The 23,845-nt window shown below is 38.5% G+C and overlaps 1 protein-coding gene and 1 non-coding gene across 2 annotated transcripts in view; one reads left to right on the top strand and one right to left on the bottom strand.

Moving 5' to 3' along the window:
• Positions 1 to 22,211, top strand: part of KIFBP (kinesin family binding protein) — a 28,771-nt gene extending 6,560 nt beyond the window's left edge. The window contains exons 2-7 of the mRNA XM_016198366.2: positions 681 to 779; positions 2,545 to 2,624; positions 2,933 to 3,116; positions 7,560 to 7,644; positions 16,848 to 16,963; positions 20,787 to 22,211. Of these exons, the coding sequence (XP_016053852.1) occupies positions 681 to 779; positions 2,545 to 2,624; positions 2,933 to 3,116; positions 7,560 to 7,644; positions 16,848 to 16,963; positions 20,787 to 21,662 (1,440 nt within the window). The 3' untranslated portion in view covers positions 21,663 to 22,211. The remainder of the gene's footprint in view (positions 1 to 680; positions 780 to 2,544; positions 2,625 to 2,932; positions 3,117 to 7,559; positions 7,645 to 16,847; positions 16,964 to 20,786) is intronic.
• A 1,019-nt stretch (positions 22,212 to 23,230) lies between these two features.
• On the bottom strand, positions 23,231 to 23,360 carry LOC148091520 (small nucleolar RNA SNORA33). Its single transcript, XR_015715670.1, has one exon. It is a non-coding gene; the product is annotated as a small nucleolar RNA SNORA33 (small nucleolar RNA).
• Between the last annotated feature and the right edge of the window lie 485 nt (positions 23,361 to 23,845).

Raw genomic sequence — 23,845 nt, 5'->3', positions numbered from 1 at the left:
GGCTCATCTTTGTCTCGATGTGTATTATCTGTTGCTACATAAAAATTTACCCCCAAATTTAGGATCTTGAAAAAACAAACTTTTATTATATCAGGAATCTAGGCATGGCTTAGCTGGTTGCCTCTAGCTCAAGGTCTCTCATCAAATTGTTGGCATGTTGGGGCTGCACTTGAAGGCTCAGCTCAGGGAGGATCTTCCAAGCTCTTTCATGGGATTGTTGGCAGGATTCAGTTCCTTGCAGGCTGTTGGTCTGAGGGTTTCAGTTGACCTCCCTCAGTTCCTTGCCATGCGAGTCTATGCACAGGGTGGCTCACCACATGGCAGTTGACTTCTCTGAGAGAGAACTGGAGAGGGAGCACCTCAAATGGAACCACAGTGTTCTGTAACCTAATCTTGGAAGAGATCTTCCTATCACTTTTGCCATATTCTGTTTGTCAAAAGGAAGTCAGTAAATCCAGCCCATACTTAAGGGGAAGAGATTATACAGGGTCGTGAATACCAGGAGGCAGGGATCGTTAGGGATCCATCAGCAGCTGTTTACCGCTATGTAAGGACATATTATTATATGAATAATTCATTGTTGATCAGACTCCAGTACTGTTTGATAGGTAAATATTGACTTTGAAACTAAGTTACTGTAATTAGGAGATTTATAGTTATTATTTCTCTTTATTTTCCAGAACAATCTGGGTATCTTGTGGTCTGAAAGAGAAGAAATTGAAACAGCACAAAGTTACCTAGACTCATCAGAAGCACTGTATCTTCAGTACATGAAAGAGGTATGTTGCATGTGAGATAAATTTTAAGATTTGATTGAAACTAGTCAAGAACTGATGTTAAGAATTCCTTACTCATAATATTAGTTTATGACTCTTTAGTATACTTAGGGACCCCTCTAGGTGGTCATCTAATAGCTGTACTTGCCAACACTTAAAGCGATTTACAAATTTTAACTCATTTAATACTCATGACAATTTATGAGGTAGATACTTTTATTATTCTTATTTTAGAGATGAGGAAACAGCACAAGAGATTAAGTGATTTGTTTCCACACACTAGTAAGTGGTGAAGCTGGGATGCCAACCCTCACGATTTGACTCCAGAACCCATGCTTTTAACCACTAGACTCTGCAGCCTCACTTAGTAGTTGGACACAGTGTAAAACACAAGTTCGTGGTGTTCCTTTAAGAACGGTGTAGGGTCAGAATTATGAAAGCAGATAGGAGGAATGTGCTGTAAGCAGAATGCACAGACTGAGCACTCCTGCTTGCTTTGTCAGTTTAATTCACTAGACATTGTTTTTACTATGTTCCAGGTACTATGCAGATATGCTAGGGAATCAAATGTGAATAAAGTATGGTCTCTACCTATAACTAGCTGCCCCTGGAGGAGCAAATCAACATGTTAATTACACAAGGAATTTTAGAATGTACATTTAGAATATGTGCTTATAGGCCACTAACATGTTTTTTTGTTTTGTTTTTTAAATATGTTTTTTATTGATTTCAGAGAGAGGAAGGGAGAGGGAGAGAAACATCAGTGATGGAGAGTCATTGATTGGCTGCCTTCTGCACGCTCCCTACTGGGGATCGAGCCTGCAACCCGGGCATGTGCCCTGACCAGGAATTGAACCCTGATCTCCTGGTTCATGGGTCAGCTTTCAACCAGTGAGCCATGCTGGCTGGGCCATTAACACTTTTTTTTCCCTTGAGGAATATATCCCCAAATTGGAGAACTTTAAAGTCATGGCTCTTCTACCTTGGTACTTCCTCCGAAAGTACTAAGGAAGAGCAGAGCACCACAAAGCCAGATTGAGATGTTAGTCTCCTTTCATGATTCTAGGCTCTCACTCTTAATACATGAGCTTGTTAAATTAAAATGTGAAGATACCAAATACATATTTCATGAAAATAGTATTAATAAGGAAACATAAAACACATAGCAAAACTCTGTGTACTTGTTTAAAAAATGGTTTTATTGATTTTAGAGAGAGAGGAGGGAGAGAGGGGGAGAGAGAAACATCGATTGCCTGCCTCCTGCACGCCCCCTACTGGGATCGAGACCAAAACCCAGGCATGTGCCCTGACCGGGAATCGAACCAGCGACCTTTTTGTTGCATGGGATGATGCCCAGCCAACTGAATCACACCAGCCAGGCCACTCTGTGTACAGGGGCAGGGTGGAGGGGGTCAATGGGGGGATAAAAGGGACATTTGTAATACTTTCGACAATAAAGATAAAAAGAAAAAAGAAAAAGGCTTGAAATACCTAAAAAAATTATTCTCTAAAAGCACGTTTGTTGGTTTTAGTGTATTTGAAGTTCACCTGAAACAGTCATTAAAATTTTGTCTAGTGTGAGTTTGTGGGAAATCTCCTTTTATTTCTTAGATTTTATGGTTAACAAAATTACTTCTTGGGTTACATGAAAGTGAACTAGTAAAAAATGAAGTATATTGGGCTTTCAAATTGATTTCTCCAGTTCCCCCGGAAGAGGGCGCTTGGTGTTTACAGTAAAATTTAGAGTTTTGTTTTTCTTTGATTGTAGATTGGGAGTCCTCCTCTTGACCCTACTGAGCATTTTCTTCCGGAAGAAGAGAAACTTACTGAACAAGAGAGATCAAAAAGGTGAGTAGGTATAAAAATCAGCCCTCACACGTATTTCCACATAGTAGAGATGATTGTTTTTAAAAAGCATGTTTTCTCTTTCAAGGCACTCGTAAAAGTTCTAGAATATGGATTCCGATACGGATTAAAACCTTCATTTGCCACTTACTAGATATGTGACCCTGTTCAAATCTAAAGATCAGTTTCCTTATTTGTCAAATTAGCCACACCCAATTCAAAGGGTTAGTGAGAGGATCAAGATACATATATATGAAAGTTCTGTATAAATTGTAAACCTTTATGCAAATATTGTTTTTTCTTCTTCATAGATTTGAGAAGGTTTATACTCATAACCTATATTACCTGGCTCAAGTCTACCAGCATAAGGAAGTGTTTGAGAAGGCTGCTCATTATTGCCACAGCACCCTAAAGCGCCAGCTTGAGCACAATGCCTACCATCCTATAGAGTGGGCTATTAATGCTGCTACCTTGTCACAATTTTACATCAATAAGGTAAGGTTCTTGAAGTTATCTAACAAAGTTACCGATACATGAAATATAGACCAAATAGTACCTTGAAAATACCATCTTTTAAAAATAAGTAGCTGCCCGGCCAGGCGTGGCTCAGCGGTTGAGCATCAACCTAGGATCCAGGCGATCGGGGTTTGATTCCCAGTCAGGGCACATGCCCAGGTTGCAGGTTCGATCAATGACTCTCTCATCATTGATGTTTCTGTCTCTCTCTCTCTCCCTCTCCTTTCCTCTCTCTGAAATCAACAAAGATATATTTTAAATAAATAAAGATATATTTAAAAAAAAATAAGTAGCTTAGGGACATCTGTAATAGAGTCAGCAATTAAAAAAAAACATATCCACACAACTGGCATCCAGCCAGAATGCCATGGGCCTTGTGATGGTTTTGACCGGAAAATGGCATACAAAATAGCCAACCAGTAGCCCTTACTCTGATTATCTCAACAACAACAATAACAATAAGAATTTACCGTAATTTAACCTTGAAAAAAAAAAGTATATCTTTTATGAGGTAAACTAGACAGAAAAATGCAGTGTATTAAAGTTTTGTAGCTTTTGTTACATTAATCTATTAAATCTTAAAATACTGAGTTTTATCATTGTCTTACACGTTTCTAGCCCCTAAAATTACATTTACCTAAGACCAATTCTCTTTTGTTATAAGCATGCTATCTCAATTCATTTTAGTGAGATGTTACCTTAAATTGCAGATTTTATTTTGTAGATATAACTTTATCTTTAGGCAGTGGTATTCTGGTAGCTATGAGAATTTGTCTGAGGAAGTTGACTGTTAAATGTGGGCTTTGATAAAAGCATGTGATTCATTTCAGTTATTCTTTAGAATTAATTCCTTTATAATAATTTTTCTATGTTGGATATATCTCTGCTCAGTTGCAGGGTTCCAGATATTTATGATATACTTCTCTGGAGGCACAATTTTGGGCTTTTTAGTTGTTTCAAAATTATTCAGAATCATGTTGTTATACTCTTGACTTATTTGTTCCTCTAGTCCTTAAGAGTTTTTAATGCTAAAACACTTTTAAGCCACTTTTCTCAGCTAGATTTTTTGTTCATTCTCAATCAGCTATCTCAGCAATAGAAATTACTTTTATTTATATTTCTGATTCACAAGCCTCTCTGAAGTTTTGGTAATTTTTTGCTTATCAGAGTTCCATCTTAGATCTCTCTGGTTGCCTGCTGCTGTATCCTTACTGGGCCTTTATCCTTTCTAAGATTTTGTTAGTGCTGGTTCTTTAAATGTACCCTATATTTAAAGTATTGTCCCACAGAATTTCATTCAGAAAAGCTATAAGCAAGAGAGAAAGGGCTGTGGTGACTGCAGCATCGCTTCTGGACTTTGGTCTAAGATCAAGCGTATAAGTAATGCTACTGCATATATCAGAGCATTCAGTTGGGTCTAACTCATGCATCCATTTTATTGTGGCCATCATCAAAAAGTGTTATCTTGTGCCTCTGATTGTGACACCATTTTTTTAGCTTCTGGGGCCCCCTTATTTGTTTTGTTTAGCAGCTTTAAAATATTCAGTGATTTTAATTAACACCTACAACAATGTTGATATTGATAATACTTAGCTATCTAGATATTAAAGTGTAATTTAAAATTTAAAGTTGTTAAACATTGCTTATGTGGAGCATGTAGTAATTTTCATAAGTACCTCCCCTACCCTGTGCTTTTATTTTTTTTACCAAGATGGTTTATAAGTTTTTGTTACAGCTAGCTAAGTTGTATTTCAAAAAGAGAGATTTGAACCACGTTTTTTGAAAAACAGTTGTCATTTATATCACTCTCATCTTCATCGGGTTTCGGTGATGAGGTTTTGCTACTTGGTGATGTCCTACCTGGCAGGTGCTAAAGTCCTACATTTACCAGCCACCTAGAGGGCACAAGGCAAGGCACTCACTGTTCTAGTGGTGGTTGCTCACAGGGAACCGGTCTGGAGAAAGCTGAAGTGATAATGATGGCTAAGGGATTGTGGAGGGACGATGAAAGCTGTTTATGTAGCCCGGCCGGCGTGGCTCAGCAGTTGAGCATCGACTTAAGATCCAGGAGATAACAGTTCAGTTCCCGGTCAGGGCACATGCCTGGGTTGCGGGCTTGATCCCCAGTCGGGGGCATGCAGGAGGCAGCCGATCAGTGACTCTGGTCATTGATGTTTCTCTCTCTCCTTTCCTCTGAAATCAATAACGATATATTTAAAAAAAAAAACCTCTTTATGTAAACTGTAACTTGGGTTTTTTTGAGGTTTAACACCAGCACTTTAATTTGTAGACGTTGCTGGGATAATATTACACGTGGTCCCCAGATATTCTCAAGATGGCTCCTGAATTTGCCATACAGGAGGGCTACATTTAATGCTGAGATTTTAAAATCACAGCTAACCATTAACAGTCTTCTTAGCAAAATTAGGTATGTGTAACATGAAGTAGACATTATATTTATGAGGGTGGCTTCCAACTAAAAGTTGGACTTGAACTTTGTACTGCTGCTGAGTGGTCCTGTGACTTACACAGTAAATGCCAAGTGCTTACATTAAGATCTTCTCCAAGTGTCTGAGAAGTTGACTGTGCCCAGATTTGAATTATGAAGTCATCAATTGTGTTGGTGAAGCAGTTTTGTGAAGTTTATCCGTGGAAGTTCGTTGACTTCAAAACTTGGTGGGAAGCCTCATTATAAATTGTAAAGATTTTAGAAGACAGGAATCTTTTCCTATCAAAATGTATTCTTTTTGACTTTGAATGGTAGAATATAAAAGGGATCTGTGAACCTGAAAAAAATCTTTAAGTCCTCTGACAGAATGTAAATGGCCTGAGTTATCATGCATGGGACTTTGGCTCTTGGGGCGGAACCTAAAGGCTGCCTGAGTTGCTTTGAGCCTCTGATGACAGCTACTGTTGTGTCCTTTACCGATTACCTGGGGAGGGCCAACTCTCAGTCAGCAGCTGTCTCCCAGCCACTTTGGATTACTAAGAGTTGGGGGCATTGTACTTCTTTGAGGTAGCTTTTTTTTGGTTAAATATTGTGATTTGCTTTATTCATTCAACATTGTGTTTATGGGACTCATGAAGATACAGCTTATTTTCATGGCTAGATAGTGTTTCATTGTATGACTGTATATTTTCTAATCCACTCATGTCCATAGGTGTTTGGGCTATCTGCAGTTTTTGTTTTTATGAACAAAGTTGTGATTAACATTCTGGGGCCCACATGGTGGGAGGGTTTCTCTCGGCACAATGATAATTAGAATTGCAGGGTCATAGAGTATGCGTGGACTGGATAAGGCCCAGGTGTTTTCCAAAGGCTTGGTCTATCGGCACTCCTATCAACAGTGTATGAGAGTCCCCAGCACCTTGCATCCTAAGCTCTCTTTGGTGCTGGTTTGTCTTCCCCTCAGCTGTATCCACATCTCAGAGGCCCCTTGGCTGTCCTCAGGTCTCACTTGGCCTCTGGCCTGAGTATCTCTGGCGTGGTCCCCGCCAGGCTGACCTGGACTTCCTGCCTTCCCGAGAGTTTGAGCCCTTGCTCATGTTGTTGGCTCAGCTTCTGGGAGCTCTCAGCACAGAGCTTCAGCTTTAGCTCCAGATTTCGTCCCAGCAGGGCCCCATGATTCTGGGGGTCAGTGTGGTTAGACATCACTTTCTCTTGCCAAGCCAGGTGGCACTGTAATTTCTACCATAGACGAGGCAGTGTCGTTCCCCCACACCCTAGAACCAAGAATCTTTTCTTTAATATGTCTTTATTGATTTGAGAGGGAGAGATAGAAACATCAGTAATGAGTCATTGATCAGCTGCCTCCTGCTCACCCCTACTGGAGATCGAGCCCCCAGCCTGGGGCTTGTGCCCTGACTGGGAATCAAATCGCTATCTCCTGGATCATAGGTCGATGCTCAACCACTGAGCCATGCCAGCTGGGCAGAACCAGGAATCCTTAAAAGAGAGCGTTAATAGCTTTTTAAAAAGGTCTTTTGGCAGGTTAACATCACAATGTCAGTGCTGGCAGGAGGAGGTGACACCTGTGCTGGCTACAGGCCAGGCCTCACGGACAGACGTCACTGTGCACAGAGCCAGCTACCTCATCTAGCCCAGGGCCTCAGGTGTGTGAGTGCACACAGAGCTGACCCCCCCCCCCCCCCCAGCCAGTTCTGGGAGCCCACTTCCTATTGCATCCTCCTTGCCAGATGCTTTTTTGGCACTGGCAGGCTGGGCCAGATTGAGGTAGCTTTTTAACCTGATACCATAAAATGTTTTATATATGTTCTTAATGTTTGGCAACTATACAGGGTCTCCTCTGTGGTTTCTACCTGATTTTAATAGCTTTTCCCATATCAAGAGACTTTATGCAATATCAATTGCAAATAAGGCTGTGGGACAGTTGCATTTACTCTTGTTTATTTCCTTAACAGCTATGCTTTATGGAGGCGAGGCACTGTTTATCAGCTGCTAACGTTATTTTTGGTCAAACTGGAAAGAACCCAACCACAGAAGACAGTAAGTTTATGTGTGCATGTTTTATTTTATATATATATATAGAGAGAGTGAGATTTTTAAAACTTTCTTTTAAGTGATTTTAAACTTTAGAAAATTCAAGAACAAAACAAAAAACTGCCTACCATATGACCTTATAAATTCACCTATTTTAAATATTTGCCTCATTTGCAGTTGCATTTTATTTTTCTTTTTGAACTATTTGAGAGAAGATTGCATACATTGGGCTCCTTTACCCCGTAATACTTCAATGTGTATTTCCCAAGAATGTTTTCTTATGTAATCATAGAAAAGGAAATGATACAATTCTTTTATCTATAATGGATAGTTCTATTTCATTAATTGTCCTCGTGATGTTCTTTATAGTAATTATTTTCTAGTACCAGAATATCCAGTTCAAGATTGCATAGTGCATTTAGTTGTCACACCTCTTTAGTCTTTTTAATTCTGAAACGTTCCTTAACTTCTCTTTCATCATATAGACATTTTTGAAAAACACAGGCCAGTCATTTTGTAGAATTTTCATCAATTGGTGTTTTGATATTTTCTTAAGCTAAGACTCAGATTACAATAGTCCCCCTTTACCTGCAGGGGATACATTCCAAGACCCACAGTGAATGCCTGAAACTGTGGTTAGTATTAAACCCTATATATACTATGTTTTAGCTTGTGTATACATATCTACTATAAAGCTTAAATTACTCTTGTGCTTTGGGGCCATTATTAGGTAAAATAAGGGTTACTTGAACACAAGCACTGTGATACTGCAGCAGTGGCTCTAGATGACTACTAAGTGACTAACAGCAGGTAGTGTATACACAGTGTGGATACCCTGGACAAAGGGATGGAGCAGGACAGTGTGAGGTGTCATCTTACTACTCAGAATGGCATGAAGTTTAAAACTTATTAAAGGAAAATTCCAGAAATCATTCATATTTCCAGACCATTGTTGATCTTGGGGAACTGAAACCATGGAAAGCAAAACCACAGAAAAGGGACAAAAATAGACATTTTTGGTTGGAAAACATAAGTGATGTGTCTGAATATCTAGTTTTTTAATTACAGTGCTTTATTTAGTCTTAAAAATCACAGTTAACATTTATAGTTGATAAAATCAAGGCCACAATGAGACATCACCTCACACTTGTTAGATTGGCTAGTATAAAAAAGTCAAGAAATAAATGTTGGTGAGGATGTGGAGAAAGGGAACCCTTGTGCACTTTTGGTGGGAGTATTAATTGGTGCAGACACCGTGGAAAACAGTAGGAAGGTTCCTCAAAAAATAAAAATAGAGCTACCTCATGAGCCAGCGATTCCATTTCTGGGTATATATCCAAAGAAAAGGAAAATAGTAACCAAAAAGATGTCTGCACCTCCGTGTTCACTGCAGCATTATTTACAATAGCCAAGATTGGAAGCAACCTAAGTGTCCATCATCTATTGAAAATGTAATGTATATATACAATAGAATATTATTTAGAAGGAAATCTTTTTTAGAGGAAGGTACAGACTTCCAGTTATAAAATAATTAAGTCATGGGGTTGTAATGTGTAGTATGTATAGCATATTTGAATGTTGCTAAGAGAGTAAATCTTAAAAGTCCTCATCACAAGAAAAAAAATTTTGTGACTGTGTGGTGATGGCTGTTAACAGGACTTGTGATCATTTTGCAATATGCAAATATCCAATCACATTGTACTGAAGGTAGTATAATACTGTATGCCAATAATACCTCAATTAAAAAAATACTTTTCATTATTATAAAATCTGTAACATGCTTACACAGGTCCCTGAGCACGTTTTAGTAAGGTATCAATCCAGTAACTTCTGCTTTCAGTCCTTAAGGAATTCAAGAACCCAGATTCTTATGCCATTTCTGAAAAGGAAGGATCAAGGACTTCATATCTAAGTGCAGGTTCCAAAGTACAGTCAGTCTTCATTATTTGTGGATTTCATATTTGGGAGTTCACCTACTTGCTATAATTTACTTGTAACCCCCACATCAGTACTCTAGGTGCTTTTGTGATCATTTGCAGACATGTGCAGAATAGCAAAGAATTTGAATCGCCCAAGGTGCACATTCCCCAGCTGAGGCTGAAGAAGGCTATGCTCGCCTTCTTGTTTCAGCTCTCATACTGTAAAACAAGTGTCCTTTTTGTGGTCTGTTGAGACATTTTTGTGCTTTTTGTTGGTGATTCGTTGTTTATAATGGCCCCCAAGTGTAGTGCTGAAGTGCTGTGTAGTGTTCTTGAGCACATGAAGGCTGTGATGTGCTTTATGGAGAAAACATAGTGTGCGATCAGGCAGGAATTTATAGTGCTGTTGGCCATGAATTCAGTGTTAATGAGTTAATTTTAATGTATATTAAAACAGGTGTCTTTAAATAAACACGTGCATAATAAGGTTATATATTGATCAGTTGACAAAAATGTGCCAGAAGCTCATAGGAACCTAACCCTGTATTTCCCATAGGAGCAATGTTTCAGCATTTGCTAATTTGTTGTTCACAGCGACTTTATAGAACATAAGTACATGAACAGTGAGAATCAACGGTTTCCTTGTAAGAGAATTCAGGTAGAAAGTTTTAGTGTTTGGGATAAAAACCTCTTTTTCTACTGAAACAAATGTTCATCTGAAGGAGACAATCTAGTCCACTGGTGACTTACATCAGTGCCGTGCTTCTGTGTTGCTTGGGAAGAGCGCTGATTCTCTTCCTATAGAACTGGGCAGCGCTACTGTTGTACTGGGCGTTAGCAGTTGTTGGTGGCACACCCTTGTTGATGGAAAAAAGCAAACTACACAGGAAAGTATGGGGATTAATAACTATACTGTTATTTCATGTTAAAAAGGATTTTTAAAAAATACTAGTGAAAACCAAAGTAATTTAAACTGAAAAAATTGTAAGCAATTTTTTCCTTGCAAATGGCAGCTCCTTCCACAAATGTAACAATATTTTGGTAAAACTGGACATAGGACTCATATTGCAAAATGAAATAACTGACCTTTCATTAAACCACTGCTATCATTTTGAACATTATTTTGGGGGAACTCTTTCCACTTAGGACTACTTTTAATTCATGAGAAATCCATTTCAATTTGGAATCCACTAAATTGGAATTTATGACAAATTGGTTAGGAGCTATGCTAACCTTCGCTTGTTTAGCACTATTTCTTTATTAACATAGACCACAGCATAGGGAAGGTGATAAAAGCAAATGTTTAAACAATTAGAGAAAACTGCTTTCAACTACCTTGTAAGGATCCATATATAGACATGAAATATAAAACTCATTTTAATTAAAGTAGGTATTCTAAAAACCTGTATGAGTGATCCTCTTATTAGTCCTGTTTGATTAATAATGGTGTTGAGCACTTACATGTACCAGATCCTGTCTGAAGTTCTTTGTGGTTATCATCTCATTAAACCCTCATAGCAACACTATCAGACAGTCACTGTCACACTATATATACAGATAGGGAAACTGAAGCACAGAAGCTCCAACTGCCCAGTGTCACACAGATAGTGAGGGGCAGAGCTGGCATTCAAATGAGTGCAGGATGGTTCCAAGCCCAGAACTCCACTGCTTGAGCCAAAAGACCACTAATCTGACCCTTCCCTACCTCATGCTTCTCTAACCTCTTCCACTGGCTGGAGATGAAAAAGCTGTTCTTTGTTTTTTAAAAAAAATATTTTAAGCTTTTTAAAAAATTTTTATCTTTGATTTCAGAGAGAGGAAAGGAGAGGGAGAGAGAGATAGAAACATCAACGATGAGAGAGTCACTGATCGGCTGCCTCCTGCACCCCCACTGGGGATCGGGCCGCAACCCGGGCATGTGCCCTGACTGGGAATCAAACCACAACCTCCTGGATCCTAGGTCGATGCTCAACTGCTGAGCCGTGCCTGGCTGGGCAAAAAAGCTGCTCTTTGGAGTGGTGGGGTGTGTGGGGGACTCTGCAAAACTTGGGGAGGTTTGGAAATAAGGCTCAGATAAAATTAAACTCAGAGGCCCTGGCTGGTGTGGCTCAGTTGGTAGGAGTGTCATCTTGTACACCAAAAGGACTCGGGTTTGATTCCTGGACAGGGCACATGCCTAGGTTGCGTATGGGAGGCAACCGATCAGTGTTTCTTGCTCTTTCTCTCTTCCCCTTTCCCCTCTCTCTCCTTCTCTCCTCCCCTTCCCCTCACTCTAAAAATCAATGAAAATGTCCTCAGGTGAGGATTAAAAAAAAAAAGTAAACTCACAGTATTAAGTTTGGGAACAAGTCTCTGATCATGATAATAGGCATTCGTTTCTAATAAGATGCTTGAAATACCGAAGGCATGCATTCTTTTTTGGGGGGGGAGGAGGGGGGCTTACCACCTTAATTATTATTGAACTGTAGCAAAAAGATAACAAACAGTTGCACAAAAATGGAAAGAATGTAATGTGAATCTTTTTTATAAAATCCGTATCTTCACTTTTTCTGAAATTGTCATTAATCAGAATTGCATGGTATGTTATTTTAAAAAATGATATGATATAATCAAGTACAAAAAGCCCTTGCATTTTTTTTTTTTTTTTTTTAATTCTCACTTGAGGATATGCCCATTGATTTTTAGAGGGAGTGGAAGGGGAGGTGGGGAGAGAGAGAGAGACACTGATGTGAGAGAGAACATTGATTGGTTGCCTTTCATACGTGCCCCTACCAGGGACTGAACCCACAACCTGGGTGTGTGCCCTGACTGGGAATTGAACCTGCAACCTTTTGGTATGTAGGACAATGCTCCAACCAACTGAGCCACCCCAGCCAGGGCAAAAATATCTTAGTTATTATAATGGTTGTAAAAAAAAAAAAAAAGGGAATTCTTTATTTGTGACAATATAGGTGGACCTTGAAGGCATTATGGTAAGTGAAATAAGTCAGAGAAAGACAAATACTGTATGATCTCACTTATATGTGGAATCTTTAAAAAAAAAGCTGAACTCATAGATACAGAGAACAGATTGTTAGTTGCTAGAGGCAGGGGTGGATGAAATGTGTGAAGGGGGTCAAAAGGTACAAACTTCCAGTCATAAAATACATAAGTTAAGGGGATGTAATGTGCAGAACGATGACTATAGTTAATAATACTGTATTGCATATTTGCAGTTTGCTAAGAGAGTAGGTCTTGAAAGTTCTCATCACAAGAAATAAAAAGTAACTATGTGTGGTAACACATTAACTAGACTTACTGTGACCATTTCACGATATACACAAATACTTGAATATGTCAAACACCTGAAACTAGTATAATGGTATATGTCATCTCAATTTAAAAATGTGTATTTGATTATGTAACAAGTTTTGTAATAAGGTCACAATTTTCTTTATCATTGTGATCAGAACAATACAGAGGCTATGAAGAATTAGAGGAATGTACATTATGATTTTAAATACAGGTGACCCTTGAACAACGCAGAAGTCAGAGGCTCTCACTCCCCACACAGAAAAATAGCATATAACTTCTGGCTCCCCCAAAACTTAACTACTACTAGCCTACTGTTGATCCAAAGTCTTACTGATAACAGTTGATTAACACATATTTATGTGTATTATATACTGTATTCTTACAATAAAGAAAAAAGAAAATATTAAGATCATAAGGAAGAGAATGTATTTATAGTATTGTATTAATCAGTACTATAAGTTTACAAGGTTAATCCTGTCAGTACCTACATGAATATTATCTTATATGATACAAAACACTGTTATAAGTATTACATTAGATAATAAAAATGAATATGAAAAAAATTCGTATTTACAGGTATGATTTGTGAATCGATAAGAAAGCAATAATACCGATTGCTTCACTGTAGTCTAACCTATACACTAATGAATGAATTGTTATAAAATTTTCATGGCATATAGTATTACAGTCATAGTCATAATACAGTATTGAAAACATTTTGATTTTTGAAAAACCACTTACCTGTGATAAGGTGATACCTAGTTTCTCCAATTTCGAGAGATAGAGGCATCCTGTATGCTAATGTAATTCTTTGAAAGCAAAGTTATGAAGCAGTAAGAAAATGAAAACAGTTCTAATTTTACACTGAAAATCACTCACCTTGTGCCTGTGTAAGGCAGGCTCTCCACTTCATACTGGTCTTGCACGTGATGTCCTTACACGAAGAATACAAAAATGTCTCAGACGGTTACTAGATTTTCACATGAAGACGCTTACACGTACACAACAGATATGCTCCTTAGCTGAATGGCATGGTGGTGATTTACTTTTCACTACGTCGAAGTGGGTCATCATGAAAGTCTTCATTCTAGTTGTCTTCACGCTGAGCAGGCTGAGGGGGAAGGGGAGGGGAGGGGGCTGGTCTTGCTGTCTCTGGCGGCAGAGGCGGCAGAGGTGGGTGGGGAGGCACAAGGCAGGCACTCTCTATGGAAATACATTTAATTTGTCTGACTTTTCTGCCTTTTCAGGTCTCTAAAAATGTTTCTATACAGTATCAATTCTTCCCCATTTGCTTTAATGTGCCTGTATCATAGAAGGGCTCTTGTCATAAAATAACCCGAAAGCAGTCTTGAATTATCAGAACTCTGCCAGGCTGATGAATGTCAGTGTTTTCTGGCTCTGCTGCTTCTGCATCAGCCTCCTCACCTGGCACGGGTTCGGGTGCACTCATCGTGTCGTCTTCCGGTGTGCTGTTAGCTCATGAATTTCTCCGAGATTCTTACCCCCCCTTTTTTTCAATATCCACAGCATCTTATGATTTCCATGATTGGCTCTGTCGCAAGTCCTGTGAAGTCATGCACGTCATCCAGACACACTTTTCCCAGCAGGAATTTATTGTTTTGGGCTTGACGGCTTTTTCTATAACAGCGATGGCATCTTCAGTGGTGTAATCCTTCTAGACTTTGTCGGGGTCCACTTCCATAGCATGGCCATCCTTTCCATAGAGTGCCATGTGTAATGATCCTTAAAGGTCTTTGTGATTCCCTGATCTAGAGGCTGAATTAGAGATGTGTTTGGGAGCAAGTGGATCACTTAGGTGTTGAATTCATGGGGTCTGGGTGGCCAGGCTTTCTTACTGTACAACCAAAAGACTGAAAGCTGGTATTTAGCCTTTTCCTTCAAGGCTCAGAGTTGGCAGCATTGTAGGTAAGGGCATTCCTGATCACACACCGACTGCACTGGCACAGAACAGTTAGGCCGTCCTCCCTTCCTCATTAATAAGTGTCCTTTGTAGCTCTCCCCCGAAATGGGGCACTTTCATCTACATTAAAAACCTGCTCAGGCAGATATCCTTTCTCCTCAGTGATTTTCTTAGTGGCATCTGGGAACTTGGCTGCTGCCTCTTGGTCGACAGAAGCTGCTTCTCTGTTACGTTGACATTTTAAAGCCAAACCTCTTTCTAAAAGTATCAAATCATTCACTGCTGGCATTAAATTCTCCAGCTTTAGATCCTTCACCTTCCTTTTGCTTTAAATTGTCATATAATGACTTTGCTTCTTCTCAAATCATATTCGGTATGCCTCAAATCTATAGTATGCCTTTCTTAAGCAATTCTGCACCCACAGAAAAGCTGCATTTTCAATATCAAATAAAAAGGTATTTCGCAGAAAGTTTGTTTCCCTGCCTGCCGGTGTAGTTACAGAGACAGCTTTTCAAATTTCCTTTTCTGTTTTTACACTGGTCCATATGCTGGATTAATTTATTTTGAAGTGGCAGGCCATTGCAGAACTCAATCTACAGTACATATCAAGCAGTTCAACTTTTTCTTGTGATGTCATGACTTTGCTTCTTGGGAGCACTTGCAGCATCATTAGAGGTACTTTGTGTGGGTCCCATGGTGTTATTCAAGGCTTATAGTGTTGCACTAAATACAACAAAAAATACACGAGAACCATGAGAGATCATTTTTTACTGCAATATGCAGTTTACTGGGGAGACGAACTGCTCAGAGATGATTAGCACATAGCATCTTAAGCAGATACCCGCAATGCTTGAGCTCACCACGGTAACAACAGGATGTGGCTATGAAATTATTACAGTAGTACAGTATGTATTACAGTTAACTTACGGTTTAAAGCATAATTTACAGTTATGACAATATTGCATTTGTACGTTTGTTTACATTTCTCTCAACTGTGAATGGCAACTGTATGGTCTGTGTTTGTGCATAAGGTTTGATAAATTTTAACTTTTTATAATCGATTTATGTATATTTTATGGTAGTACATGATCAAATAGACTAATATCTACATGTTTTATGTATTCATGACATACCTTTTTCTTAATTTTTTCGATATTTCTAGGTATGTGGTTTGTCTGTGAGTTTTTTCAAATTGTCGCAAACTTTCAAAGTTTTCCAATATATTTACTGAAAGAACTCCACATATCAGTGGACCCATGCAGTTCAAACCCATGTTGTTCAAGGGTCCACTGTACTTTTTTTTCCTCCCTTAATTTATTACATTGAATTAATTGTAGACTGGTTGAAATCTGAGGTGCTTGTCCCCCCCAAATTAAAAACTAAACCACCAGTAAGAAATCATTTTGTTTTGATTCTTCAAAATACGAAGCTAAAAAAAAATGACCATGTCCAGTGTTTTCAAAATGCTTTCACTGAGTAGCCTGACATATTGTTGGTGAGAGTATTTGTTGAAAATAATTTGGCAGTATTTATCAAGAACATTTAAAATGATATAATCTCTCACCCAGTAAATTCTACTTCTAAGAATCTGTCCTAAGGAAATAATCCAAAAACCAGACAGATTTATGCAGGGAAATCTTCCTGTTTAAAGTTGTAATTGAAGAATTGGAAACAACAAATGTCCAGTATTAGAAGAATGGTTAGATAAAGTATGAACATACATGTAATTGTATATAATGCTATACTTAAAAATGTTAAAAAGTTGCTAATGATATGGATTAAGTGTTAGTGATATAATATAGGAAGAAAAAGCTATAATTAAAACTGAATATATATCGTGACCTTAGTTTTCTCCTAAAGATAATACATAAGAAAAAACTAGGAAGAAATATGCAAAAATAATATCAGTTGAATGCCTCTGGGTGGTAGGGATTCGGAGTAGGGTGTTTTTCCTGTGCTTCAGTGAGGATCTGTTACTTTTATAATGAGGAAAAAGTAATATAAAAAGAATGCAGTACACAATGAACATTATAATTATGACCATTAATGTAGATAAATCATGTTTGCAATTTTAGCTACTGAAGCTGAAGGAGATGTGCCAGAGCTTTATCATCAAAGAAAGGGGGAAATCGCCAGATGCTGGATCAAGTACTGTTTGACTCTCATGCAGAATGCCCAACAGTCAATGCAGGTAATGCAACCAAAAGTTGCCTTTTCTTCCTTAATTGAACAAGACGTAAGTAAAAGCTTAAAATGGGGGTTTATGCTTATTGGGCTTACTGCATGCTTATTATGCAAGACTTGCAGCAAGCTCTCATAAATATTTCTTACTCCATCTGTCTTTTAAAATCTTACCATTTAAGGCCGATCTCAAATACCACTTCTTCCTTGAAGACTTTCCTTTGGATAGAATATAATTCTCTGATAAGTGGGTTCTGCATCATATTTATATCATCATCTCCATACACTAGGTTCTCAGTAAATAATTATTACATGCATAATTCTTCACCCCCTACAGATATCATCTCCTTCCTACAAACTCTATAGAACTTTTCTTACCCCTTCCTAAGTCATTTAAATTCTGCTGCATATTACCCCTATTGGTGTTCTTTTGCCTCCTTTTAGACTATAAGCAACTTGAGGACAGGAAACAATTCTTACTAATGTTTATGTACTTTATGCTGTATATATGCAGAATGGGGCGAAAGTAGGTTTACAATTGTCCATATGGAAGATAATACAATAATTAATAATATAAGAAAAAACTTTCACATATTTGTAACTGTAAACCTACCTTTGCCCTACCCTGTGAATACATGTAAATATAAATATATCTGGAAACAGCCCTGCCAGTTTGTAGCTGTGTGTTCTAGGCAATTTACTTAATTTCTCTGTGCTTCAATTTCCTCACCGGTAATAATAGTATGTACTTAATAGTGTTATTATGAGTTAAAGTGTGTGTATGTATGGCTCAGAAAAGTGCCCGAGACATATGAAGTCCTTAGTAAATGTTAAACATCATCATCACTGATCCATACTGAATCCTAGTTTCTAACCACTAAAGAAGAAAATAAATCATTTGGATGCAGTATACCAAGTGTAGATACATAGATTTTCCTAGAGGAGTTATTATGCTTTATTTTTTCTATTTACAGTCATTAAAGTAAAATAATTTTTACTAGTGAATAATTTAGAACTTTGTAAAACTACTAAACAAAATAAAACTGAACCAACTACAAAACCCCAGAAGCAGAAGTCTTACAAAGATGAGAGCATCTTATAGATGGAGGGTAAAGAAAGTCAGGAAAGCAGGGAAAACAACTAGGGATTTTATACTTAGAGAAGGTGGAGCCAGGAAGAGCTGTCAGCTTGCTTCTGTTCAACAACCTGGAAAGCATGTAAATACACAAGCAGCCAGGAAGCAAGTAAACAATGTTTAGAGACTTATGGCCTATATATGAAGTAATTGTGTCAAGCAAAATACACTGATTTAACTCTTACCCTTCAGTTGTTTTCCAGATTGGGCACCAGAATTTAGCACCTGACTACTTTAAGCTCAAATAGTTGCCATGCTACAAAATTACTCGGATTTTCCTTAATCTGACCTTTTTTTTGTTGCTTTGGTCATGTTTATTTCAAAAGGCTTCTTCAATTAAACTTAAACATACATAATTTAATTAAGTATTTGTGCTAGCTCTATGCAAGTCATTGTACTATGATGAACCAAAAAACCTGGTTTTTGACTTCATGTAAAAGTGCAACTTTGATAAGTTCCACAAAGAGACACATGATTTGAGAAGACATAATAGGAGGAAGTAACATTTGAAGGAAGTTCTGGGATTGAGTAGGAATTACCTAGACTGGGAAAAGAGGGAGCACCATTCCCAGGAGCTGAAGCAGCATGTTTGAAAGTTCTAGGGCATAGAGAGCATGGTATTAGAAGAGATGGAACAGCGGCCTGTGAGGCTAGAAGAGAGAGCGAGCATGTGATATATGAGTTAGAAAGGGGCTAGAACATGCAGGGCATTCAAGGAATGGAAGTCTTGAAGGGTTTTTGGAACAATCCCTTTGATAGTAGAATGGAGAGTGAATTCAGGGAAAGCGAGAGTGGATATGGGAGATTAGTTAGAAGACCACTGCAGCAGTCAGGTGAGGTGTGAAGGTAGCTTGGTCTAGGATGGCGGCAGAGGAGATGGAAGAAGAATGGATTCAAGAGGTATTCAGGAAGCAAAACATTAAGGACTTGGTGATACATTTGAAGTGAGGTGGGGTAAAGGGAGAGGAGAGGGACTTCTTAAGGATGATTCCTAGGTTGCTGGCTGTCCACACTGATGAAGTGATCTTCCCTAAAATAACACCAGAACAGGAATCTGTGTACTAAAGAATAGGAGATCCATTATGGACCCACTGAGGATGAGATCTGAGAGATGTCACATACAGAGCTATAGTTATAGGTCTGGAGCTTGAGAAGAGGTCTGGGCTATAGCTGTAGACTCTCGAGTCATCCTCCTATGAATGGCAGTTGCAGCCATGGTGTAGGTGGAGTCACCTATTTAGAGCAGTACTGCCCCATAGAAATAGAACACCAGCTACATATATTTTTTAAAAAAATTAAAATTAAAAAATTACATATCTGTTGATTTCAGAGACAGGGAGAGGGAGATAGAAACATCAATGATGAGAGAGTTGTCAGTCATCGGCTGCCTCCTGCACGCTCCCGACTGGGGATCAAGCCCACAACTTGGTCATGTGCCCTCACCGGGAATCGAACCATAATCTCCTGGGTCCTAGGTCGATGCTCAATCTCTGAGCCACACCTGGCCAGGCTGAAATTAATTTTAATTACATTTTTAACCCAGAATATAAAAAATATTGTAATTTCTATATGTCAATGATATTAAAAAATTAAGAGATATTTTAAATTTCCAATTGGAAATTTATTCATACATCTCTTGGAAACTGGATGTGTATTATTTTACACAGCCAAAATCTCATTTTGGACTCACTACATTTCAAGTTCACTACATTTCAATAGTCATCCACACATGGCTCTTACTTTGAACAGTGTAGGTCTAGAGACAAAATCAAGAGAAAAAAAGAAAAGGCCTTGAGGCTGAGCATTAAGGGATCTGACGATTAATTTTATTGACCAGGAAGGAGGAGGGTGAACTTTATTTTTAAACCATCTTAGTTATATATTTTGTTGTTTTTTGTCCCAGGAGGTAGGAGAGAGAACTTTAACTGCAAAGTTAGATTTAACCTTATCTTCACTTTAGGGTCTTTGAAAGACCTAGAGCAGGCATGGGGAATGTCCAGCCTGCGGATACCCACCCGAGAAACCATTTGGTCTGTCCCTGCCAAGGCAATTGCAGGCAGGACTTGAAATTCAATAAATCTATTGAAATTCAACAAATTTTATTGAAATTCAGTAAAATTAGCTTTTTTCATAGCTAATTTTTAAGTTGATAATTTTGTATGGCCTGTGAATGATGCTATAAATATCCAAATGGTCCTTGGCAGAAAAAAGGTTTGCCACCCCGGCCTAGAGCATTTCTCTAATATATTTCACTAAATAACTTATACGTAGCATAAACATCATATCATTAATCTTAATGACATATCTGTGAAATATTTTTAGGATTTATACCAATTTTACTCTAATGTTAAAATGCTAATAACACATTACATGTATATAACGTTTCACAGTTTTTAAAATTCTTTCATGTGTATTTATCTTATCTGAAAGAGTAACTATAAATGAGTTTGAGTTCCCTAAAGAGGAATAAAGTATGTAAGTGGCTTGTTTATTTAAATACTTCTCCCTAATTTTTTACATTTTAAATATAATTGGAATATAATTAGGAGGAAGTTTTAAAAGATGTTTAAAATAATCCGTCCCTACACCAAGCTAAGAAGGAAGAGGGTTTTCTTTTCCCCCCCTTCTGTTTGATATTTGGCAGCAGGAGATCAGGGTCCTCCTCGTTAACCATAACCACCATTACTTTTTCTTTCAGGACAACATAGGAGAGCTTGACCTTGATAAACAATCTGAACTGCGAGCTTTAAGGAAAAAAGAACTAGAGGAAGAAGAAAGCGTCAGGAAGAAAGCTGTACAGTTTGGAACCAGTGAGCTCTGTGATGCCATCTCTGCAGTAGAAGAGAAAGTGAGCTATTTGAGACCTTTAGATTTTGAAGAAGCCAGAGAACTTTTCTTATTGGGTCAGCACTATGTCTTTGAGGCAAAAGAGTTCTTTCAGATTGATGGTTATGTCACTGACCATATTGAAGTTGTCCAAGACCACAGTGCTCTCTTTAAGGTGCTTGCGTTCTTTGAAACTGACATGGAGAGGCGGTGCAAGATGCATAAACGTAGAATAGCCATGCTAGAGCCCCTGATTGTGGATCTGAATCCACAGTATTATCTGTTGGTCAACAGACAGATTCAGTTTGAAATTGCACATGCTTACTATGATATGATGGATTTGAAGGTTGCCATTGCTGACAAGCTGAGGGATCCCGATTCACACATCGTAAAAAAAATAAATAATCTTAATAAATCAGCAATGAAGTACTACCAGCTCTTCCTAGACTCCCTGAGAGACCCAAATAAAGTGTTTCCTGAGCATATAGGGGAAGATGTTCTTCGCCCTGCCATGTTGGCTAAGTTTCGAGTTGCCCGTCTCTATGGCAAAATCATCACTTCAGATCCCAAGAAAGAGCTAGAAAATTTGGCAACATCATTGGAACATTACAGATTTATTGTTGATTACTGTGAAAAGCACCCTGAGGCTGCCCAGGAGATAGAAGTTGAGCTAGAACTTAGTAAAGAGATGGTGAGTCTTCTTCCAACAAAAATGGAGAGATTCAGAACCAAGATGGCCCTGACTTAATCATTTTTAATGACAGAAAATGCGCAGTACTGAAGAGTTTTCCCTCTTAGTCAAAAGGGCCCAATTCCATTGTGATATTTACTTTTATAGCCAGATGAGTGCAGTTTGAACTTGAGATACAGACCAATTGAGTCTTTACTAGGACCTTAATCAACATAATGGTAATTAATAATTTATACCTAACTATGTAAATTGCCTTGTTAAAGTGACATGTGATTGGTATTTTAGATTGCATGTTTCCTACTTAAATGTAAACCTTTCCTGCCTCATTTTCTAAAGGTAGGTTCTTCGATGTCTACTACTTAAAGGATTCTTTAAGAGGAAGAATGCTGGGAATGTACCTGGTAGACAGACCTCTTATTCCTGTTATTTTTCCCCAAATGTTTACTTTCCTAAATTCCCAAAGAAATCCTTCCTTTTTGAAAATATTAAAAAACTAAGTTATATTGTTGTAAAGTAGTTTCTCATTCATTATAGGGGGGAAAGGCCTTGTTGGAAATATAATAAATTGACTTGTCTCTCTAATAAAAGCTTCCATTTATTTACTCATTTTCTTGTAAGAATTGATTTTTGACACTTCAAATGTATTGCGTTATTTAAAGCCAGAGAAGAATATTTCTTCAGTAACATTGCACAGATAGAAAACATTAAAATCTCAATCATTGAATATTTGAGATATTACCATGTGCCAGAAAAATCTTAATTGGCTGCAGGTTTTCATCATTGTTAATACATGTTAGTCATTTTAAGAAAGACAAAATTGAAATCGAGTCTTTTTCCAGTGCAAAAATCAAGATCAGTTGTCAAGCCCTAGCTGGTTTGTCTCAGTGGTTAGCACGTCAGCCAGTGGCCTGAATCCTGGGTTCGATTCCAGCCAAGGGCATGTACCTTGGTTACAGGCGCAGCCCCCAGTGCTGGTCGGCAACCAATTGATGTGTGTGTCTCTCTCACCCTCTTCCATGTTCTCTGAAAAGCAATGGAAAAATCCTCGGGTGAGGATTAAAAAAAAAAAAAAGTTGTCAAATTCAATATAGAGAATAACTCTGTGTTGGCTTGGCTATTAATTTGCTTCAGAAAGCTTAGGACCAGGTCACCCCCAAGATTCTGTAACATTTATATGTGTGATAAACACCTTGGTTTTCGTTTGAGATCAGTTTGCCAGGAATAAAATCTGAGTGTAACAGCAATGTGTAGTCCATTCAGTATCTAATATTACATGTCTGCCGTGCGATGGGCACTGTTCTCGCTTTTCTAACTGTAGAGGTTGCAGTGATGAACAAGATAGACACGGTCCTGCTCTCATGAGGCTAGTACACAGTAAGCAAGACGATTTCAGGTATGAGTGCTGCTCTGAAAGGAACTGGAGTGCTCTGGTAAACGTTTTAATGGGAAGGGGCGCTTTAGCTACAGTGATCTGGAAAGGCCTAGGAAAAGAGGGGAGTTGACATTGAGCTGAGAACCAGATGGGAAAAAAGGCAGCAAAGTAAAGATTCTTTGGTAGAGTATTCCAGAGACTGCTAGACCTGCCGGCTGAAACAGGCTTTGGAAGGCTCTAGACATTTTATTTTTCTTATAGCCATTTTCAGGGACCTTAATGACTTCAGTGTCTTTAAGGCTTGTAACATGGCTTCACTATTGCCGGCTTCATTTAAATTTCTGCAGAAACACATTCAGGTCAGCAGACTCATTGGCTGGCTTGGCATTGGGCATTTTAGAAGATGGGAAAGGCCAGTGTGGCTGGTGCAGAAGCAGGTGGGGAGGAACAGGGGTAGGGGAGGGAGTCCAGCTGGAGAGGCTTTGGAGATGGGGGAGAGGAGTTTGGATTTTATTCCAGGTACAGGGGAAAGCTTTGCAGAATTTCTAAGAGGAAGGTGGCATGATCTGATTGGTGTTTTTAGGAAATCACTCTGGTTCCTAAGGAAAGAATAGATTATAGGGGGAAGGGGCTGGCACCAGAGGTGAAGCAGGAAGACAAGCTAGGTTCTATTAAGATTAACCTAGCCCAGGAATGTATCCTAAGAATCCTGAAACATTCATCAGAAAGGATATATGCGCCCCGATGTTCATCGCAGCACAGTTTACAATAGCTAAGATCTGGAAACAGCCCAAGTGCCCATCAGGAGATGAGTGGATAAAAAAGCTGTGGGACATTCACACCATGGAATACTACGCAGCTGTAAAGA

This window comes from Miniopterus natalensis, chromosome 14 (assembly GCF_054644295.1).
Source record: "Miniopterus natalensis isolate mMinNat1 chromosome 14, mMinNat1.hap1, whole genome shotgun sequence".
Classification (NCBI taxonomy): domain Eukaryota; kingdom Metazoa; phylum Chordata; class Mammalia; order Chiroptera; family Miniopteridae; genus Miniopterus; species Miniopterus natalensis.
This window is presented reverse-complemented; position numbering and strand designations above follow the sequence as displayed.